This window comes from Rhipicephalus microplus, chromosome 8 (assembly GCF_043290135.1).
Source record: "Rhipicephalus microplus isolate Deutch F79 chromosome 8, USDA_Rmic, whole genome shotgun sequence".
Taxonomy (NCBI): domain Eukaryota; kingdom Metazoa; phylum Arthropoda; class Arachnida; order Ixodida; family Ixodidae; genus Rhipicephalus; species Rhipicephalus microplus.
In genome coordinates this window covers 35,862,925-35,885,493 of record NC_134707.1, presented here as the reverse complement: position 1 = coordinate 35,885,493, position 22,569 = coordinate 35,862,925, and the positions used below count along the sequence as shown (strand labels likewise).

The window sequence follows — 22,569 nt, the reverse complement described above, 5'->3', positions numbered from 1 at the left end:
TTGGAACAAGTGCAACTAATGTCCGCCGAGTACAAAATTTTCCACTAGCTATAGTTATATTTCATTATAAAGCAGTTCTGGCACGTCAATTTTGTACCTTTAAGTACTGTCGGAGATAATATGTGTCATTTATTACGATCTCGAGGTCGTGTCTTCTTATCATCATTAGAAAACTACCATGAGAAAAAAGTCACATCTAGCGAGACTTCACGGCTGGAATTCGGCAATAGTTCGGTGAGGTATTCATAAACTTCGAGCAGAGTTATCGCCATAGCTAAATTACCGACGCGAACATATTGCCAGCTCGAGAAGTGTTATTTATCATTATCCTGACTACGCCCACTGTAGGGCAAGGGCCTCTCTCATTTTTCGCCAATCAACCCGGCTCTGTGCTGGTTGCTGCTACTTGGTACTCGCGAACTTCCTAATCTCATTGGCCCACCTAATTTTCTGTCTCCCCCTCACACATTAGCCTCTTCTTCAAATCTAGTCAGTTAGCCTCAATGACAGTGGCTAATAACTTTTTGCAGTATCTCGTATAAGAATAGGGATTCCAGAAATTGTAGACCTTTCACTAAAGGCTCCCTGGGAGCCGCCGTATAGTCCTCTCTGATTTGTTGTTAACATGCGCATGACCCTCCGAAATTCAGGGCCGAAGCTGTAACGCCAGCTTTTGTATACTCCCGAGCAACAGCTCAGAAAGGAGGGGATCCTACTCTTCGTAGAAAAGGTATGTACCAACAATGTAAGGTGGGGGTTCAAACAATTGCGGTGATACGGTCCCGCTTCAGATCAAAAAAATTCAATTTGTGGCGCTATCAGAGAATTCCTGACAAACATGGCCCGGGCACGTAACGCGTAGGCAGGTACGGCATGTAGATTATGTAACGCAGTAGCATAAAGCGTATGCTCGAAGAAAAAGCAGTCTTTGTAAAATTAGAAGAGAACTGCAGGTTTTTAATGTTTTCAGAACAAAGTTTGTTAAATCAGGTTTGGCAGAAAATTGTTACGAATGGGCGAATAAATTGACATCTATAGGTGTTAGGGCCACACCACGGCACATGCTTTGGGAACGTGCTGGAAAACTTAATGTTACAGCCGCCGCTCACTTCTCGACGCATGTTGGGCAGAGACGAACTCCGAGCCAAATCGTTACTGCTACTATCGCGCGAGGACAGGGGCCGGTCATCACCATGGTTGCGTTCACTGTTGCGGTTCGGCTGCGTCAGCGTCGCTGCCGCTGGTAGGTGACACTCACCAGCGACCAGCTGGCCGACCATCTTTGGGCCGTCTGGCAAGGCGAAGATGCCATCCTAGTCCAAGGACTTCAAGCGGTCACCTGAGGCACCGCCATCATCATCGAAGGAAAGTGGGAAGGGACAGGGGTGAATCCCCTCTTACCCCGCCTCACCCGAAGAAAACTGCCGGACTTAAGCTTATTCATTCATTCATAGGTGTTGGTTGAGGAATGGAAATTTTGTTGTCATATTTGAGAGCGACTCTGGAGCACATACGATGAGAAAGTTATGGGGTAAGGGTCAATATTGGAGACGCAGCTGCTATCGATCGCCTTTGCGCGTGAGGGGAAAACCGTGTTGCACATCTCTGCCCTTCACGACCAACTGTGAGCTGTCCAGCGGGCCGAAGAAGCCGGTAGAAGTCAAGAACTCTTGGTTTTCACCTAGGCGGGACCTTTAGCCTGTCCTACTAGCTTGCAAGACATTTCGATCAAGCTATTAAAATTTATGTATCGGGAACATTGTAAAATTGGGTTTCGCTAGAGCAAGCATCAACTGTGCTTTCTATCGACTTGGTGTTTCGAAATGAGCACACGAAGCTCTCGTATGGGCGCAGTGGTCGAATGCCTTCGGATATCCTAAGAGTGGGACGAGCCAACGTTCCCTATCGCCGGTACATTGCCCCCTCCCCACTACCCCAAGAAAAAAAAAAGAGAGACAAGCAAGCATGGAGGGAAAGTTTCTAGGTACATACCTCCAGAGACCGGAGGACAGAGATGAGCGGAAGTGACGAAACTGCCGTGGAAAGCCGCTCCCCTCGGGTGTAGTGTTTTTCACCTTCACCGATAACGAAGACTTCCTGCGGTTGTCTCTCACTTCTTCAACTGAGAACGGTAACAGCAACGGCAGGCTCGCAGAACTGCTATTACATAACATCCTCCACACCAGCGCACTCGAGTTTTCGTTTTTCTTTGAAGTCTCAAACACTAGCTGCTTCCCCTGTGTCGGCTATAAAAGGAGAGCCACTCTCTGACGGGCATCAGCGTTTCCCAAGTTCATTGCAGAAGACCCATCACCTCCAAGATGAAGGTATGTGTTGGGACCCTTTGTACTAGAGTAGCATTTGACAGCTTTATTGGAAAAGAGACTGCTATTAAGTAACAATTGATATTGCTTTATAATGAAGCATTCGCTTTTCTTACGTCATCTGCACATTGATTTACCAAATTTTATTAAGGTGCAATTCTGTAATTTACTTTTTCTTCAACACTTTGTTAGTGCCAAATTTTGCAGTATAGAGGTAATATACACGAGTTTGTTGTGATGTTTTTTTTTGAGGTGGTGTTCAGGATGTGAGCAAGATACTAAGACAGAAGAGCTTTATTTAGAAGGGCTTGGGACAAGGTTCATGAACTTGATTGGTGGGGCCCCAAGTTCAAGGCTCAGGGCTACTTCCGTTTGCCTGACGTGGCCCAAGATCGCAAGTTGTAGTACATTTAGGTCATAGCTGGCGAGCTGTATACCTCAGAAAACAAAGAAATAGTTGCGTATATCCCCCAACGCTCTAGATAATCTAGGTCACTGTATGTTGCACGTACTGGTTCTCCTGAATCGAGCCCTTACGTACCTCGAAGCTTTCGTGCTATAGCCCTTTTCACAGATGGCTCCCTGTGCGCCGCTAAAATCCTTTCTCGGCTGTGCTAAACATGCATGACCCCCCCCCCCCTTCCCCTCCTCATGCACTGCCGAAGCTTTGACGTCAACTTCTGTACTCCCGTGCCCCAGCACAGCAAGGCGGTGTTTTTCTCTCCTGTGAAATCTTGTACAAGGCAGCCTTAAGCGAGCAATTTTCGTTACGTGGAAGTCCGGATCAATGCACCGTAGCCGTCCGGTTCCTAGGAATATCAAGAATGCTGTACTTTATAGGCTCAAGACTTATTTTACATAACTCACCTTCTAATCTGTCTTCGTGTAGCCTAATGATTCTTTTGTTGATGTATGGCATGAACACTGATCGCCCCAGTGCACGATATGATTTATATTTCGTATGGCCGAAGTGCATATAAGGCACCAATATACGAATATCACTGAACTCCAATTTCGTTAGAGTGTTAAGTACACCAACATGACGTGAAACACAGCCTCCCCCTTTCAAGAACCTTCGCCATTTCAGAATGATCAGTGTTTTTGTCCATAACAAAAATTTGCGTAGAGCGTCACCACTATGTAATCGTAACCACAATTACTGTTTCACAAATGTTAACGGCATTTACATTGTTCCAAAACACAGACCTTCGCCGCCGCTGTCTGCGCCCTCCTAGTCTGCAGCGTTTACGCTGAAAAGGACGAGAAGGTTGAAGCTCGTGGTGGCCTCTTGGGCGCTGGTCTCGGAGGCTACGGCGCTGGTGTCGGAGGACCCGGTCTTGTCGGGGCTGGTCTTGGAGGCGTCGGCCTTGGCGGCGGATATGGCGGAGGCTTCCAGTCTGGCTACGGCAATGCCGCCGGTGGCCACCAGGCTGGATTCCAGCGTGGCGCTGGCGGTTACAACCAGGGCTCCGGAGCATTCGCTGGTGGTGCCTCCCACAGGAACGTGAACGCTTACAATGACAACAAGGGCTACAGCCACAGCTCAGGTTTCTCGGCATCTGACAGCAAGAACTTCGGCTCTGGATACAAGCAGGGATCATCTGGCTTCCAAGGAGGTGCTGCCGGACACCAGGGAGGCTTCGGATCACAGTCATTCGGACACCAGGCTGGAACTGGCTACGGTGGTGGATACCTTGGTTAGATGTAAGTTCGTCGCTGAAGCAAATCTTGTAATGACACATGTAGGCTGTCACAAAGCAGTCGAACGCCTTTACAATGAAATTCATGCTGTAACGAAAGGGTTTCCGCTTTCTTTTAAGTTATGGTACGTCACACTCACAACAAAGCAATCCCTATAACAGCGTGTTTTGAAGATGCCTAACACTTAATCAAGACGCGGAGTCTGTAGGAAACGGTTATCAATAAACGCAACAGCGCAGTTGATTGAACTGCGACATGAGCATGTTGAGGCTTAGGCTACTGTTACGAGGCTTTCAGTCAATGTAGGCAGGTTCCGAACACGACGCTGGAAGTGGCTATGGCGGTGGATATTTTGGCTGGATGTCAGACGCAGAGCACAACATTGCATTGCCACATGATGATTACAACAGAGACAGAAACCTTTCCAAGCAACATTTCTTGCAAAATGAATGCTTTGTACTAAATTGAGGCGGGGTATAGAATACTGATGTAAGCGGATGTCTCCCGGATTCAGTCGTAGGGAGGCATTGTGCTTGGTTTTCCGTGTTGGCAAGATCGAGTCCTCATATAAGCCGGGAAGTTGGCCCCCGGTGATTTGTACGCCCTGAATGAGGTCTCATAAGTAAAGCAAGAGTAGATAGAAAGAACTGCTTTTGTACGTAACACATTGAGGACTGCCTGGTACAACAATATAGTCCAATTTCGCCATGAATAATCAAGACTACAATCAAAGAACGGATGAAGCTACTCTTGGGAGGCAGGGTAGACGTGAATGAGCTCTCATAAGTAATTCAAATGTAGACTGAAAGAACTGCTTTTGTACATAACACATTGAGGACTGTGAGGTGCAACAATATAGTCCCATTTTGCCATGAATAATTAAGACTACAATCAAAGAGTGGATGAAGCTACCCTTGGGAGGCAGGATTGACCTGGAATTAAGTAAAGAACTGTTTCATTTTACGTCAATCGTAACGAGCATACATATAAAATCAAGCTTAGTAAGACAAAATAGCTGCACAAGTTCATATTAGCGGTGTGAAATACTATTGCCATGCCCACGTTTGTCCTGCTACACACCGCACTGCATGTGCTGAATATTCACAAAGCGTAATCACGATTTTTTTTTGTCTTACAGAGTGTACGCTTTAGAAGAAGAACGTCGATGGCTTATACCTCAGCGAGATCCCAGTCGAAAATAAACGGCCTTTTTGCTTGAGGACACATGCCGTTCTTCGTGTTTGATGTGTCTCGTTCTTGTGCACTACACAGACAAAGGATGGGACTTAATATGGGAGAATGCAGCCATCATTGAAAGAATGCGACAGAGTGCGACATTGGTTTGATATGGGAATATATACCATTGTTTGTTATGCCACTGCTAACTAGAAATATCCATGCTCACATGCGCACAGAGAACACGGTCGTGCCTGCTGTCGATTGGTGCGGTCCGCGGAAGAGAAATGACCTGCGCTGAACAGTCTTAAATCTATGTGCAATTAAATCGGATTAGCGACTCGCCTGCGTTGTCCACCAGATAAAAAATGTTTTCTATTTTAGCCCTCATAGTGTCTTGACCATTAACTGACGTCACCGTTAGACCTGGATGTACTCCTGCTTTCTCACCCGAACACGAAGTGCATGGGCTGTACTTAGATTGAGCCGGGGTAGTGTATGACTCCATTGCAGGCGCGGCGCGAAGCAGTTTCCAGTTTCAGTTTCGAGACATCTCATTTTGCTTATTTGAAATTATTGACAAATTTCTGAGCAAATTAAAGAATGCTACCAGTTACAGGACCATCGCCACAATTCGGGAACAACAATCTCATATAAAGGGATTAAAAGACGCTGCGAAAACAACACGCTCTTATGTTGCGGTAAACCTTGGTGGTGTACTTTAGTTGCACAGCTGTAGTATTTCAATAGCAGATTGCAGAGGGGATAAGTAATGGTACGCAGTGCATATAATGCACTGTTGTAAGCCGCCGCCACTCTCATGGACGCTCAGATCTTGTATTAAAAAGCGATCGTGAAAGCCATGCGACGGCATCACTTTTGGTGACGTTAACCGAATGTTTTCAATAGCCGCATCATTGCTTGCCCGTAACGTCATTGTTGCACTGACCGTTGGTGTCACGAGTGTCTCACAACACAGAAGTGAGCATACTGTGGAAGCCCAGAGCGACCGGAGTGGGATGGTTTCGAGGGTACGCTGGCTTCTATGCAGTGGCCAGGCTTTGCTGTGGCTACTTGAAGTATAATATTCATCATCACCCTGACTACGCCCACTGCAGGACAAAGGTCTCTAACATGTTCCGTCTGTCAACTCGGTCATGTGCATACTGCTGCCGCTTTATACCCGCAAACTTCCTATATAGTCTCATATGCCCACACTACTTTCTGTCTCCTTCTCACCCACTTGCCTTTTCTTGGAATACAGTCTGTGATCCTTAATGACCAGTGGTTATCTTGGAATATAATACTTGCCAAGTTCCTTCAATGTTTTCTGTGCAATTGTTTAAAGCACAATACGAAATTTAGATAACGAAACTTTGTGTGCAATGTATTTTAACAGATACGCTGTTTATTGAAGCTAGTCGTAATTTGTGTGCCGCATCGTCATTTGTGAAAGGGTATGTGCGAAAGAACTTAAATTAGTCGAACTACTAACCTCTGGTAAACTAAAACTGAAAAAAAAATCACAGCATATCCACGAAGTGTATGAATGTAAGTGTGTGAAGCTCCGGAGGCTTTATCGGCAAACCATGAATATTTTCTGATAACTCGCCCAGTACCTTATGAAATACGTGACAAACATTGTATATAAACAACTAAATGATTTTATTGTTCGTAAATTGTGGCTAGACGTGACTTCTGTTCGCCCTTCATTATAATAATGACTTTATGGTCGGTGAAGTGGCGAGATGAGGTTCTTGGATGGGTCGTATAGTGGGAAGTTTGCAAAGACCCCACTTGCCTGCGTATTTGTGCCGCTTCGGCTTCTTGGGCTCTCAGTTCAAAATCGACGTCTTGGCGTTTCCTTGCAGCTTCAGCTTCGCGGACTCTCATTCCGGGTCTTGTCGGCGGGTGCGCGTTGTATCGGCTTTCCGAGCCCTCCGAGATGCCGCTTTGTCGTTCATAATTAAACCGCGCAGACCACTGGAGAAAAAGGAAGCCCGCCAAGAAGGAGACCCCTAGTCAGGGCCGTATTAACAGTGCGGACGGCATGGTCCAAAAAAAGTAAGGGGGGCCCCTCGTCACATCCCCTTTCTTTCCCGCTTTGCGATCTCGTCATGCTTGAGACTTGACGCTTTTTAAATTCAGCTGCAAGGAACACAAGCCATATTTATTCTAAACCTTTCCGCAGCGTTTAATATGTGTCAGATTCATAGCGGATATTTTCATTCAGCACTTTAAACGATATTGCAAACTGGAACTACTCTCTGTGCACCTCCGCATTGCGTGTTGGACCGCAGCTGCTAAAATTCTCTTCAGGTGGCTCTATGTGTTCATCTGCTCGATCTGCTTCTTCCCTCTATACACAAGGCATGGTCTTGGGTGAGTTAAAGGTTTTTTACGCGATAGCGCTAAGAGCTCGTCACCCAGAAATTCCGGCTTCGGCATCGTTTGGGGTGAGTGAAAAATCATAATCTTACGCGTCACCAAAAAAATCAGGAACAATGCAAATAAAATAAATAACAAAAAATCACGGTTCACAGGAGGGATCGGATCCGGGTCGTTTGCGTGGCAAGCGGACGTTTTGCCACAAGGCCACGCGTCTTTTTTATCTTGATTTCCCGGTAAACTTCAAACACGGAATGACGAGGTAAATAAAATAGACAAGAATTCTGACAGAACAGTTACTAAGGTCGTCGGGCACCGATAAAGCACATTTCACCTTAAAATGCTTTAATAGTGAGCAGGGTTTCTACCCTTTCTATTGATGACTGAAAACATTAATTTGTTCACACTACCTCGAGAAACGCTCATATGCTTTTTTGAGATTACCTTTTGAATTGATCATAATGATTGCGCTGCATTGTGCATGGAGCTCTCGAATGGCTGGATTTCACTGTGACCCTGACAAAAGATCTGCAAGGTTTGCAGTATTTTAAGGAAGGCACAAGGTCACGCGCCTGGTTGCAAATAAAGTCAAGATAACTTCCTCGGCTTCAAAATGCAGCGGAAGTAACGTTCATGCTTTATAAATACATACGTTCAGTATACATGCTCCACAATACAGCACAAAATTTCGCAGCAATAATTGGTGGTACAAGCTCCCATTGCCAGCGGGCGTCAGAATACTTGACTACCTAATGACTTCATGGTGTAATGCAGGTCACCCGCTACAAAAGGCACACACGCTACTGCGGCTATTCCCTCAAGGCCACGTGGTGGGTGCATTGCAAGTTCTGATTGATTGATATGTCGGGTTTGACGTTCAAAAACCACCATGTGATTAAGAGAGACGCCATAGTGGAGGGCTCCGGAAATTTTAGACACCGGGGGTTCGTTAACGTGTACCGAAATTTTAGCACATGGGCCTGCAACATTTTCGCCTCCATAGAATATGCAGCCGCCACCAAGATTCGATCCCGCGACCTGCGGGTCAGCAGCCGAGTATTTTAGCCACTAAACCACCGCGGCGGGGCTTGCTTTGCAAGTTCAAAGATGTTTCCAGCACAGAGTGTTTGAGGTACGCACTAAAAACAGGGCATCGCTATCGCGTTCAACTGTTAAAGGCGAGGTTTTGGGGTCCCCTTATTTTTACCAAAAATTGCATAACTGTGAGCTGACTTCAAGATAATGTACATTGTGCAACGAACAACCTCTTAGAAGCATGAATATTGATTTTGGAAATAAATAATCTGTTTCTGTCAGAGGAATCCATCAGGAGGGCAAAAGTTTTTTTTGAACAAAACAACGTAGTGGGCCGTTTCTTATGAGCCTTGGTGGTCCCCTAAAACCGGAGGGCCCGGTTCATTTGAACGTTTTGAACCCTGGATAACTCGCCCCTGCCCCTAGCAGTCTCCCACCGCTTCAAACAATCTCGAACGATCTCCACATCCAATGTGAGTAAATCTGAGGTGCGCCTCTAGCGGTATCCGATTAAACTAGAACAATGCACCTATATTCAATCAGATTTCAGCACAAATGTGCCATCTAAAGATCTCATTTCACACTCAAGCATGCGTCTCTAACGCAGCGAGCGCCATCTAGTTCGCAATCATAGTAGTAGAGCCCTCGCAGTGCCATCTAGTGAACACTACGAAAACTAAAAGAGGTTGCTACGACAACGCGGGGCTAGCCTGTGCCCTAAATAGCTTCACCCATAAAAGGCAACAGTTAGCGGAAACAACGGCTATGTGTTATTTTGCGGCTCACCAGAACACTTTGATTATCCTAAACGGGTATGTGCCAACAGCTTAAGCGGCTATGTGCTATCATAAATGGAAATGTACCATGAAAACGGGTGTTTGCTATCATTATAAGCGGGTATTTGCTATCATAAATTAGAATGTACCATAGAAATGAGTATTTACCATCATAATAAACGGGTATGCGCCATGAAGCAGGGGTATTCATGCGAATACCACTGCTCACAACTTCCACCAAAAAAGAAGTTCTCCTCTGCATAGAAATGCAGTAATATTTTTGTCGGCAGTAGCAATGAGCTACACAACTTGATCAGCACACTCAGCTATGTCTAGCCAAAGCTCGCGGTAAAACTTTAATGTTCGAGTCTTGCACGTATTCATAGCGCCATGGTCTCAGAGAACCGCAAGACTTCACGAACATTGCAGTGAAGTCTGGTTCGAGCATTGCTGACACCATTTGCAAGCGAAACTCGAGTGCATAAAAATGGAGGGAGATACGGGCTTTGCATCACGGTGAATTTGGGACCTTAGATCTCTGCATTTGTTATATCATAACTGCATTCACACATGCCCCACATTTTTCGACGTTAGCACTCTAATGTTGCGGAAAGCTGCCTAGTTCTCTCATAGCCTGACTATTTTCTTTTGTTTGCTTTGGATTTTCGTTCATTGTTAAAATATATTTTCTCTTTTTTTTTGGGGGGGGGGGGTATCTATAACACGCGTATTGAGTTATTTCCGCGTTTTTTTGTTTTTCCTCGAAAAATGGTTCTTTTCACCTCACTATTTATAATTAATCCACAGACTTGATATATGTAACTGATGTTTTTCACGTCCTTTATTCGAATTCTGATATCTGGTTTTATTATTCTTAAATACACATGACATGCTAATATTTTGTTATGCGTAATGTTGCCATAACACAGACATTCACAGCCACTGTCTGCCTCCTCCTAGCGTGCACCGTTTACGCTGACAAGAACTAGAAGGTCGAAGGCCGTGTGGCCTTCTTGGGTGAGCCTCGCGGAGGCTGTGGAGTTGTTGCTGGTAACTGAGGCGTCAGCCGTGGCACATACGGCATAGACCTTCAGTAGGGCTACGGCGATGCGTTTGGTGGCTTCCAGAATCAATACCAGGGTGGTACATCCAGTTAGATCTGGACTCATGAGCAGTTGCTGGTGTTGCCTCCAACAGGAACGTGAACGTTCACAATAACAACCAGGTCTCCAGCCATAGCTCCTAGTTTGAATGAGCTGGAAGTGCAAGAACACTCTTTGAGCAAATCCAAGTGAGATCCACATTTTATGCCAACCTATGGTCATACCTACTCATCTGCAGTGTTGCTATTGGCCTTATATTGGCTAGGGTCTCTACACACGTTTAATAACATATGTTTAATACAGGGGTTCAATATTGACGGGGCGGAGGTGTCAGTTGAAGAAAGCCGGGGAAGCCTTGGGCATTTCCGCACTTTCTTGTAACGCAATCGCTTTGCCAAATATTCCCTGGGAGTAGTTTCTGTCAATAAAAATGCCCTTACTGGATTGTAACAAATGATAACCTGCATTTGAAGGTGCGATATTAAGAGGCTTATCGCAGAGAGCCATTATGTGAATTATTGGCGTTGAAGAGTATCTACATTATACGAAAAGCTCATTATACAGTAATGCACTCATTATTCGACTGATTCAGACTCAGATCGAGGCGGAAGTCTAAAGTCTGGCTAAATATTATTTCGTTGAGTCTTAGTCCGAGTTGCAGCAGAGCCCAAAATGCTTTTATTCAGTCAGTCTGAGCTTGTATCAAGTTTTTTGCACCATGGCTACCGTAAACGCCCGCTATGGCTGTGCAGAAAATGGCAGCGAAGAATCTTGAAAGTGTAGTTCCAGTTTACATGCTATATTGTTACGCTGATCAGTGTTATAGGTAACTAGTTCATATTAGCTGAGACTCTTGAAGCGAATCACTGTTTGCATACGATGTATGTGCAGTTATTCCTGGTTGCTAATGCGAAAACATTACGGTTCGCTGGCCCACTGTGACACTATCACAAACATTCAATGCGGGCTTGATGCGTTCACTTTTTCATCAATCTTTGTAAGCGGAGTGACAGATACAAAATGTATATTCGCAATCGCGGTGTCATTGTTGAGAAAAATTGACATTTGTATTCAAGAGTAGAGAGACCATCGTTTATTTACACCTATAATGTTTTTGTAGAGAAGCTTGGGCCATCGACGTCCACCTACGTGAACAAGCGTGCACTCTGCAAAGAAAAAAAAAACAAAACAAAAAAGAAATGAAGGTTAAGTGCTCTGCAATTACGAATATGCGACGAATCAATTGACGTGGTTATTTCGGTTGTGTCATAACAATAAATATACTGGGTAACTACAAACACGCACTGCTTCAGGCGTAAATCAAATAGTGGTGTGCAAATTTTTGTTGACTATATCTAGTAGGATTTTTGAAACTCGGAATATCAATTTGTGGAATTTATTTTGTTATTAGGTTTTACTTTATACCAAGTAAAAATAGTTCAAACGCACATGTTTTCTTTAGCACAAATCTGTTATGGACGGGAATGCATGGTGCAGTCCTTCCCTTCTTCAATTGGGGACTGAGTTTTTCAAGAAAAACGAGAACAATATTAGTATGGCATGCAACTCGTGTTCCTACTGAATGCACAAAGGCTGCTCTTGCACGTCAATGCAAAAAATATACTTTTCCAGCTCTTGAGAGCCTCTATTATTGGTGCTATTCTGGCGTTTCCTAGTGAAGAAATCGTATTTACATTTCGGCGTGACTTCTATGTGATTGATCTATTCTTGATGACGACAGCCGCAGGGTGCGCAAACCAGGTTCATGTAGTTGAGAACAATAGGCATTGGTAGAAAATATCGCAGTGCCAGATAGTGTTACTCATCATATACTATGTGACATTGAAACAAAGCGAAATACATATCACAGTCAGTAGACGTCACTGCAGTCATTCAAAATTGACCAGTACGTTTAAGAGAATGCTCACTACAATGTAGTCAGCTTGAATGAATGATTACGTGCAAATACTTTGTGCCTGAGTCATCATCCCAATTTAAAACTCACCACTCTCATTTTAGGATACTAGAGCACCATCGAACAGTACTGTCATTATACAAAATTTTGCAGCAGCTCTAAAAAGATGCGGCAATTATTTAAACTCCCACTGTTCTGGGTGAAAATGGTAACATGAAAAGACACGCAAAAATAGGGCAACAACGATACACACACAGCACTACACTGCCAACTAACATTGCAATATTAGGCAGCACGTCATTTTCTCTAACATGTTACGTACCCCTACTACTAACACGTGTAGGAGAAGAAGCTGTAACTTATTAGCAAGTTTTGAGCAAGAAACCCTGTACAGAAAGCATATCAGAGTACAAAAATCATTCACTTTATACTTCAGCTCAGTCAAATGTGTTGCAACTCCTTCATTGAAAGCTCAAGATATGGAGGGTAGATAAATGCAGTGTCATATCCATCTATCCAGTGAACTTCTGCAACCATACGTATGACTTCGCTGCAATTCCTCGCTAAGATGGTGGTATTTTGAAAGGGTAGACAACATTCGCATTTTTTGCAATGCAGGAAGAAATCTATGAATAAATCTTGGCACCAAAATTGCTGATAAACCGCCGTTTGTGCTCGTCCACGTGTTAGTTACAACGGTGTGAAAAAAAGTTTATAGAAAAGACGTGGTGCTCGATAAAAAAAATCATTTCTTGAAAGTGTAACGCTCCATATGTTTCTTTTTGCCTTCTCTTGTGCTGTTTATTCGTGATACCATCGATATCCAAATATGTCATACCAACAAGTCTGCATGGCTGTACTTCGTTACAGGTCCATCATACTCTGCTTTAATTGATGCGTGACCATTAACAAATAACTATCACATATATTCTTGTGTGTTTTAATGATGCACTCGGGACATTAAAAAACACACTGGTAAACAAGTACCTTCGTTCTGAATGTCATGCACCGCACAGGTGACCATACAACTGGTTATGTAATGTTATCTTAAATGCTTTTGGCCGAGTAAGAAGCTTATATACCTTAAGAGACAAGAAGAAAGCAGAGTGGATTAGGGAACAAACGGGGGTTAAGGATATCATAGCTGAAATCAAGAAGAAGAAATGGACATGAGCCGGGCATGTAGCGCGTAGACGGGATAACCGCTGGTCATTAAGGGTAACTGACTGGATTCCCAGAGAAGGCAAGTGGGTTAGGGGGAGACAGAAGGTTAGGCGGGCAGATGAGATGAAGAAGTTTGTGGGTATTGGCAGCAGCAAGCACAGGACCAGGTTAAGTGGCGGAACATGGGAGAGACCTTTGTCCTGCAGTGGACGTAGTCAGGCTGATGGTGATGATGATACATTGAAAGGTTTTTCTCGGCAACTCACCCTTAGCCAAGGTATCCACCACCATAGCCAGTTCCGGCTTGGTGACCGAATGATTGCTGTCCAAAGCCTCCTTGGTGTCCGGCAGCACCTCCTTGGAAGCCAGATGATCCCTGCTTGTATCCAGAGCCAAAGTTCTTGCTGTCAGAGGCCGAGAAGCCTGAGCTGTGGCTGTAGCCTCGGTTGTTGTTGTAAGCGTTCACGTTCCTGTTGGAGGCACCACCAGCGAATGCTCCTGAGCCCTGGTTATGTCCAGCAGCTCCACCCTGGTATCCAGACTGGTAGCCCCCGGCAGCATTGCCGTAGCCGGACTGGAAGCCTCCACCATATCCACCGCCAAGGCCAACGCCTCCGAGACCAGCCCCGACAAGACCGGGTCCTCCGACACCAGCGCCGTAACCTCCGAGACCAGCACCCAAGAGGCCACCACGAGCTTCGACCTTCTCGTCCTTGTCAGCGTAGACACTGCAGACTAGGAGGGCGCAGACAGCAACAGCGAAGGTCTGCGTTTTGGAATAATGCAACTGCCGTTAATATCTGACAAGGAATGATCAAGAGGACTTACATTGGGGCTAGGTGGTTGATAATATTCAACGGAGCCACAACGATGAAAACACATAGAGATCAGAGAAGAGGACACAGCGTGTACGCGTCCTGTCTTAAGAGCAAGATTTAACTAAGGCTTCACGATAAAAATTCCTATGCTGGACTGCCAAAAACTTGACAAGTGGCACAACGCATGGTGCATGAGATTCCCATAACACATTATTGCTTGTCTCACGAGATGCCGTGTTCAGTTTCGAATGAGTTTGTTCTGGGTATTTTTGAAGAATAAAGATTCAATCGGAACTCACGTGTATGGCACGCATCATCTGGCACTATCAAAACTCAGGCCTAATTGTATTGAAATATAGGTATGATAACAATTTGTTACACTTTATTTAGATAAATATCATACATTTAGAAAGCAAAAATATCAATGTGCTGTAACTAAAGAATTTAAATTGTGGTTTAATTTACACGAGGTTCTCAACATTTATACAACGTGCCCGCATCACCATCAAGTGAAGCGTAATTCAATCAAATGACCCAACACGTACCTTCATTCTGGTGGAGATCTGCGTCTTCTGCAAAGATCTTCGGCAATACCGATGTCTCGTTCGAGGGTGGATTTCTTTTTTATAGCGTACTCAAGGGAAGTGACGCGTCTTCGTCTAGAAGACGTGACTTGAAGTACCTAGATCCGCCGTTGTAAAGGAAATGACACGAAAGCAGTTCTGTGAGCCAAGCGATGAAGTTATTTGCCTGCCAAAACAAAACAAAAAATGCTACATAGAGAAGGCTTCATTTTCACCTGAAGCTCGAACGTTACACTTGGGGGGGGGGGGGAGTGACTTTTGCCGGAAGTTTCGTCACTTCTGCCAAGCCCTGCTTTCCAACCTGTGGCTGTTTTTTTTTCTCGGAATGGTCTCTTGCTGTTCTTTTTCTTGTTGTTGTATCCGTGATAAAGAACGCCTGTTTGTCGCTCTGTTAGGATATCCGAAGGTGTTGGGGCACTGCGCCCTTACGGGAACTGCAACGCTTTCAACGAATCGTTTTCTTTTAATAAACAAAAAGAGGATAAGAGCGGAAACTGTATGTACTCGAATATAAGGTGAAATTTCTTCCAGACTTTCGCTACCAAAGGTCAACCCCTCCAGTATTGCATAATACTGAAATAACTGCTTTTTTCTACGCAGACGCAATGAAAAGTAACCCCTCGTGTTACAATCTTCACCGTGGTCAATAAAGTAAACACAATCGTCTGTTCTGCATGGTAACAAAATGTTGTGCCAAAACAGCAATCTTATAAAATGCCATATGGGAGGGTTCTAGAAATTTCGAACACCTGGCTTTCTTTAACGTGTTACGTGTTCGCTAACGTGCAGTTTGAGTCTTGTAATCTCCCCTGCAGCATTTCGCCTCCACTGAGACGCCGCTGTCGTGGCCGAAATCCGATTCCGCGACCTTCAGGGTGGGTAGTGGAGCATTGTACCCACTACAGAATACGATGGTAGGTGGGCACACGAATAGTATCTGAATATGATTGAGAGAGGTTTAAGAAGTGAGTGAGGCAATATGATTAATTACCATTCAGAATTTTAATTGTTTGTTACTGTATAAAACGGCATATTTTTCGTGTCATGCTCGTTTAGTTAGCTTGATTACGCCTAATACTTTACAAGGGTCTCTGCCGTCTTTTTAGTGCAGAAAACTTACGAGTTTCGAAGTATAAAAGCTTTTCGGGGCTGAACAACGCACGAACAGACAGACAGCATGGTACCTACGCTAACTTCCAACTGAATTTATTGAAGAAATTTGCATGTATATACAGCACAAGAGCGATAATCGAACGTGAAACTAAGAGTCAGCAAGAAAATCATATCACTTTGCACCACAAGAATATTATGTGATTGTGCCGCTTTCACGCATGTGTGCAACCATGCTTTTAGTGAAGGTCATGATATCCAACTCGAGAGGTCGTGTCCTGTTGGTATGCTGTCATCACCTGGCGCGTAGCGTAGGTAAAGCACAGTGGTCTGCAGTATATTTAACACGTGGTCACACCAGGGAGAAGTCTCCTTCCTAATTTTCTTCGGGTGTCTTTACATGATGGCATTAAGGGCGGAACACTTTAGGAGCCCGGGGTACAGTGTGATGTAGTGTCTTCGTGTAACCTAAAGCACCGTCGTTTTTCAAGGCTGCAAAACAATAATTTTCTGCATATGAATTTTCAGAGCCCCCGTCCTGCTTGGAATGTGCATTCAATTCCTTCCCTGAGTTACTCAAAAAGACATTGTCATCGGTAAATCGCAAAGTATATTTTACTAACTCGGAAATCCAACCGTTCCCAATGCAGGCCTCTGGAAACCTTTTGTAAACGCTCAGTGAGCAGCATTAGCGATCGCAGCTCGCTGTTAGGCGCCATTTTTAAAAAAATAAATGTGTGTGAGGAGTGATTGGTGCCTATGCGTGGTGCCGGCTACTCCTCTTCTCTTTCATGACCGTCGTCATCGCATATTATATAACAAAACTAGGCTACACAAACACACATTGCACAACACTTACGCACCGAGCCCAGGTTTTCCAATACCAAAATCTGCTCATTTAACAGCGAATTCGTAAAAACACGAGTTATCACGCAATTGAAATTTCCACACAAGATATGAAAGTTCACTAAAATGTTGTCAAAGCTGGTCATGTCTCTCTAGAGCAGCCTCTTGAATACTTCACTGTTTTCACAAAGGCTTTCACGAAGATTTCTCGAAAATGTGAACACAAGAATGTTGAAGCGAAACGTTTCTGTTAACAATAGCGCGAATATAATTTCTCTTATAGTAGAGTTCAAAGTACTCTACTATGTGGGGAGCATATAGCCCTCCCGTGTGGTATTTGTAACTTTTCTTTTGCAATCAATCATAACTTTTAGAATGTAGAAGAATGTAATCAACGCATTCTTCCGCTTTTATACTTCAACAGGTAGCACTGCCAGCGTTTCATATACTATACAGGAAGGCCCTCGTGTAGGCCGTGCCAAGTCAAAGCCTATTGATGACGGTTTCTATAGATCGGCTAATCTTTAATGGAATAATCAATTATACACCGATATGTCCCATAACTGGGAGTTTGGGCGCACAATTTTTGAACGAAGTTTTTTTTCGACAATTCACAGCTCATCTTATTTATTAGCCATCGCGCATCACTCATCGGTAGACGTAGCAGTAATAGATTATTCTCCGGATACACTGCACGTGCTTTGCGATCAGCTAGGTCGCTTCCTGTGAATTCACAGTGCCTTGGTACCCACAGTAACATTAAGGTGTGTTTAAAATTTTTTGATATATGATAAGCCCACTGTGAGAGCACGCTAGCATATGTGAGCACGCTAGCTTTATTGCCTAAGCTGATTCATTAAAAAAAAACTAACAAGGATTGTCAGTCATTGAGAATACCCATGGAAGAGGACCAGACTCTAAGCATATGGAGCGTAAACCAAAGGGTATTGCATAAAGCTCTACCGTTGAGGCTGTTGCGAAATGGCTGAACTTTAAATATTTTTTTTCTTGGTGTGCACGTATAAAGAATACCGACGTAGAGCTTTGATTCAGCGATAATTCGTCGCTATACTTGTGAAAATACTGATTATTTAGTGTGAAGTCGTGTTAAAGTTAATTACTTTATTGCAATTGCAGGTGCATTATTTTTAAGAGTGAATCCCAGAATCGAAGTTGTATTAGCTGGAATAGAGAATCACCATGGTGAATGGAATGCAGACTGAAGACTGTACTCGTGCGTAGTCAGCAAAATTTTGCATTCTACTGCAGTTCATGAGTATCCATGCAGTAGATCTCTCCTGAATACCTAGGTATATGCGCCCTTTTGGAATTCTTAGACACCCATAGTAATTGCGCATATATGGCTATCAGGTTTTTTTAGAACAGTTGGTTTACTTTACTCTGACGGATCTGGCACAGCATGAACCCTACCAGTGGCTTTCTGCCTCAGCATTCTTTGGAACGCTTTCTTTACTTCCCTTGTCGTCAACGTTAGATGATCCGATACCTCCGGACCACTACTCCTTAATTGTTCGTCCTGCTTCACACGCCTACCATGTCGGTCGGCTAGAATGCGCAGATATTTTCACTATCTTATTCACATCGATAGAACTTTGCCTTCCTTGTTCCTTAGTGCACACAACGCGCATTTATTGTTAATTTTCATCACGTCTTTCTCTCCCTTTTTGTCGTCTTTATTTTTCGTTTTTTCCCCACCAGGATAGAGTAGGCAACTGGACCCTTTTCTGATTACCGTCACTGACTTCTGCATTTCTGCTCCGTTCTTTCCTTCCTAGCTTGAGCCTTCGCTCAGTCTTCACTTTGCCATTTTCAGGCTTTGTCCGCTCTTCAGAGTACGCTCAAGTTTCTATATGTTACACCTTATTATGTCGGATACCTTACGCCTATTGAATAATTTTGAGCTATACCAGTGAAAATATGTTTCTAGTACATTTTCTGTTTAAAAGCGGGGAAATGATTCAATCACAGCGTTCAAAAGAAATGTAAGCAACGTTTTGTTGGTATTATTTCCTCTGTGCTTTGATGTCATAAAAATTTCAGCGGGGGTTTGTCGTTCATCTAACAGAACGAAGCGATGTGCTATAACGTTGTCACAGTGCTGTGCAGTAATGTATTCCCACAAATTGTATAGGCTCTGTTTCGTTATTGGAATATGGCTGTGTAAAGTAACCCTCGATAACGGGCACTGTGGTGTAGAAAAGTTCAATTTGATTAGAAATCGCATCGCAGATTCTAATAATTCTTCAAACTTTGTCATATCACTCATGTTTAGTGCCCTGTAAATCTCTGGCTGCTTCATTGCGTGGGTCAGCTGATTTTTGCATCAACTGAATTCAACTCACAGCATGTTTTATACAGTTCCTTAACTAAATTTTTATGGCATAACTGATCTTGAGTTCCACGTTGAGGCGGTTTCGAAGCTTTTAGAAAAAAGTTTTTATCGATCTCCTCTGATTACACCTACTTGTATTTTCAACAATTGTTGGTAGTTCAATTAAAGCTGGTTCATTAGAATTTCATGAAACTGGAAAAGCTGCCCAAATCAGTTGGATACTGAAATATTGAAAGTACCTAGAAAACAATGAATGAATGTCTGCTGCAATAATTTCAATACTTATATTTTCTTGAGAAGTATGGAAATCGAGCAATTAATTTTCGTAAGAGCAATGCAACAACTGCACCGTGAGCTTGGCTCGAGATCCCAGGGCCTTAATCTGAAACGTGCACTGAATCAGTGCCTTCTTAAGTACCAAGAACTGGATTGTGTGTGGGTCGGGATTTCGCTTTTCTGAAAGCACACAACCGTTTCGATTGGCCGCGAATGCCGTACTTCGAGTAGCATACTTGTGGTGTTTCCTTCTCAAGGTGGTCCGAGGACCGAGAGAATGAATCGTGTTGCGGCCTAACATGACCGAATCAACGAGATTTCGATGCCATTATAAACAATACACGCGTTTGGCTGGGCACAACAAACGCGTTCGAATTATTCAATTTGTATAATAAAGGAGTTTCAAACTACCAAGCTTTTATTGTGCGGCGCCCTATATTCTTCAACGGATATAACTCTCCGCACACATTTCTGGACTTGCTGTTCGCTAAGTATCGTAATACTGTTGTCATGATCGTTCGCCACGGTGTATCAGTGGCTAAAGGGCTCGGTATAACTGTCGTTAAAACGCACGAAGAAACACAAAGAGAGGACAAGCGCTTGTCCTCTCTTCCTTTCTGTTTATTCGTGCGCTTGCACTAACAGTTATACCATGCATATCCAACTAGCCCAACTTTCGATTCTGTTGCAATTGCTTAAGTGCTCGGCCGCTCACCCGAAGGTCGCGGTTTCGGTTCCGGTCGCGACGGCCACATTTTGATGAAGAATGAATGGCTCTTGTACTGTGCGATATGAGTGCACGTTAACGAAAACCTGAAGCTCATTATTTGTGGTGACCTCCACTTCCGCGTCCATCATTATCGTATAACTGTTCTGGGACGTAAAACCCCACATAGTAAAACATTGTCGTTATCATGATCACAGTCTAACATATGACGTAAGGTCGTTATTCCTCATTTGCGAGTTTCGCACTCGGCAGTGACTTTTTGATCAGAGTGAAATTACGCGAATTCGTCAAGAAACATAAGATGAGTTTCGCGAAAAAGCTGTATCTGGCAAGGCGAAAACATTCGCCCGTTCTATGCAAGTGAAAAACTCATGTCGCCACAGTAATAGAGCAAACCTCACTACTTTTTCAGTGAACTGCTAATCAGAGAAACCGTCCGCTGGCTTGCATGTATTCGGCACATATTTTGGGAAAATTTTGTTCTCCTCGTTTGTGTAGCGGCCAGTACACCTGCTTGACGTTCCTCAAAATGTCACTACCGATGCACTCACCACAAGTTCGATAAAACTGAAGAGAATACATGCCCATATGATACAAGTCAACCATTTTGCACAGGCGTAAGAAATAACTAACCCTTTGATACCACTCGTTTTTGCTATTTGCATCAAATAAGAGCAAGGTATATAGTACTTTGGATGAATGGAACCTTCCTCATGATAAATTTGTTTTCATTTACCTTCATTTTGCAGTGTGATGTACATATCATCATTTTTTTGACGCCACTGCCACGTTCGACGGGTTGTGCGACGTGCCGCTTCCAGCGAGCAAAAATTTTTCTTTGAAGATTGACATAAGCAACGATGAATTTTCACTATATTCCTAGTGTAAGGTGTGATTCTGTTGACGCCAAAGGTAAGCATCAATTACTTGAGGCTAATTATATATATTTATTCAAAGAATTATTTCGGGTCTCAACACACATGATACAAAGGTCATAGTTGGCTTAAATCTTAAAGAGGCCTTCGATAATACATCACATAAAGCTATACTTGGCAATCTTAAAGCGTTATGGGTAGGAAAAAGATTACACGATTACATAAAAGACTTTTTAACCGGCCGGACTGCAAGAGAAATAATAGGTGAAACAGAATTTCACGAATTTAGTCTGGGCAGCAGAGGAATGCCGCAAGGCTCACTCCTATCCTACTGTATTTTTAACGTGGTCATGATAGGTCTCCCTACTAGACTGAAGGAAATTTCGCAACCCCTCCATATAGCCTCTATGCAGAAGGTAGTGGCGGATACATAGAGGAAACTTTACAAACCGCAGTGAATATTGTGGAAGAATATGCCACCCATATAGGATTACAATGCTCACCGGAAAAATCAGAACTCCTTTTATACAACCCCGCATGTAGAGGTCGAAAAAGTATCCAGAAAAACTTAACATTCGGTCTTTCTTGGAAAAAAGCAAATACCTACTGTTAAAAAAGCATAGGAATACTGGGACTCCAAATCAACCCAAACGGGCATAACGGAGATTAGATTACCTAAAACCAATGTGCAGCAAATTATGCATATGCCTAAACGAATTGCAAACCGGCACAATGGTATACAAGAAAATATTATGATAAGAACGGTACAGGCTTTTGTCATCAATCGTACTATGTGATTCTGTACCTTGGACTGCAAGTGGCCGAGAAAGAAAGGATTGACAGAATCATTAGACAAGCTTTCAAACAGGCGATCGGGCTTCCAATACCTAACCCTAATGAGAAATTACTTCAGTTAGGGCTTCACAGCACACCAGAGGAGCTTATAGAAGCTCAGACAATCGCACTTTATGAATGACTAACGCATAGTAAAACAGGCAGAGCATATTAGAGGAACTGCGCAAATCAATTAGGCGCCAATAAGGATATTCCGTATGAGACCAGGAAACGTTCAGTAATCTTACCGATACCAAATACATGCACCCGACCATCACAAGGCAAGGAAAGCTGAAAGAGCGAAAAATATACATAGCAACGTAAAAGATTTACCGGAAACAACGGACGTAGAAGTGGACAATTACAAAAGAAATGACAACATGACAACATTTCCGTTGTAGTGTACTACAACTGAAATCATAAGGTCAGCGGCTTGGTGAGAACGAGCTTTGCAGAAGAGGCGGGGGAAGCAGCAGTTGCAGTGGCCATGGCATGCGCCTCGACTTCACTAATCGTTAGCGACTCGCAGACGGCTGTGAGAAACTTTGCACGAGGGCGAATATC

At 43.7% G+C, this 22,569-nt stretch overlaps 2 protein-coding genes across 2 annotated transcripts; one reads left to right on the top strand and one right to left on the bottom strand.

Annotated features, from left to right (window-relative positions):
* The first annotated feature begins 2,190 nt into the window (after positions 1–2,190).
* On the top strand, positions 2,191–5,247 carry LOC119164379 (uncharacterized). Its single transcript, XM_037416558.2, has 3 exons — positions 2,191–2,327; positions 3,529–4,028; positions 5,164–5,247. The coding sequence occupies exons 1-2, from the start codon at positions 2,322–2,324 to the stop codon at positions 4,024–4,026; spliced, it is 504 nt and encodes a 167-aa protein (XP_037272455.2). The 5' UTR covers positions 2,191–2,321; the 3' UTR covers positions 4,027–4,028; positions 5,164–5,247.
* A 6,334-nt stretch (positions 5,248–11,581) lies between these two features.
* Positions 11,582–15,084, bottom strand: LOC119165325 (uncharacterized). Its single transcript, XM_075871539.1, has 3 exons — positions 14,946–15,084; positions 13,849–14,348; positions 11,582–11,669 (listed from the first exon to the last, which is right to left on the bottom strand). Exons 1-2 carry the CDS (start codon positions 14,949–14,951, stop codon positions 13,851–13,853), a joined length of 504 nt encoding a protein of 167 aa, XP_075727654.1. The 5' UTR covers positions 14,952–15,084; the 3' UTR covers positions 11,582–11,669; positions 13,849–13,850.
* Between the last annotated feature and the right edge of the window lie 7,485 nt (positions 15,085–22,569).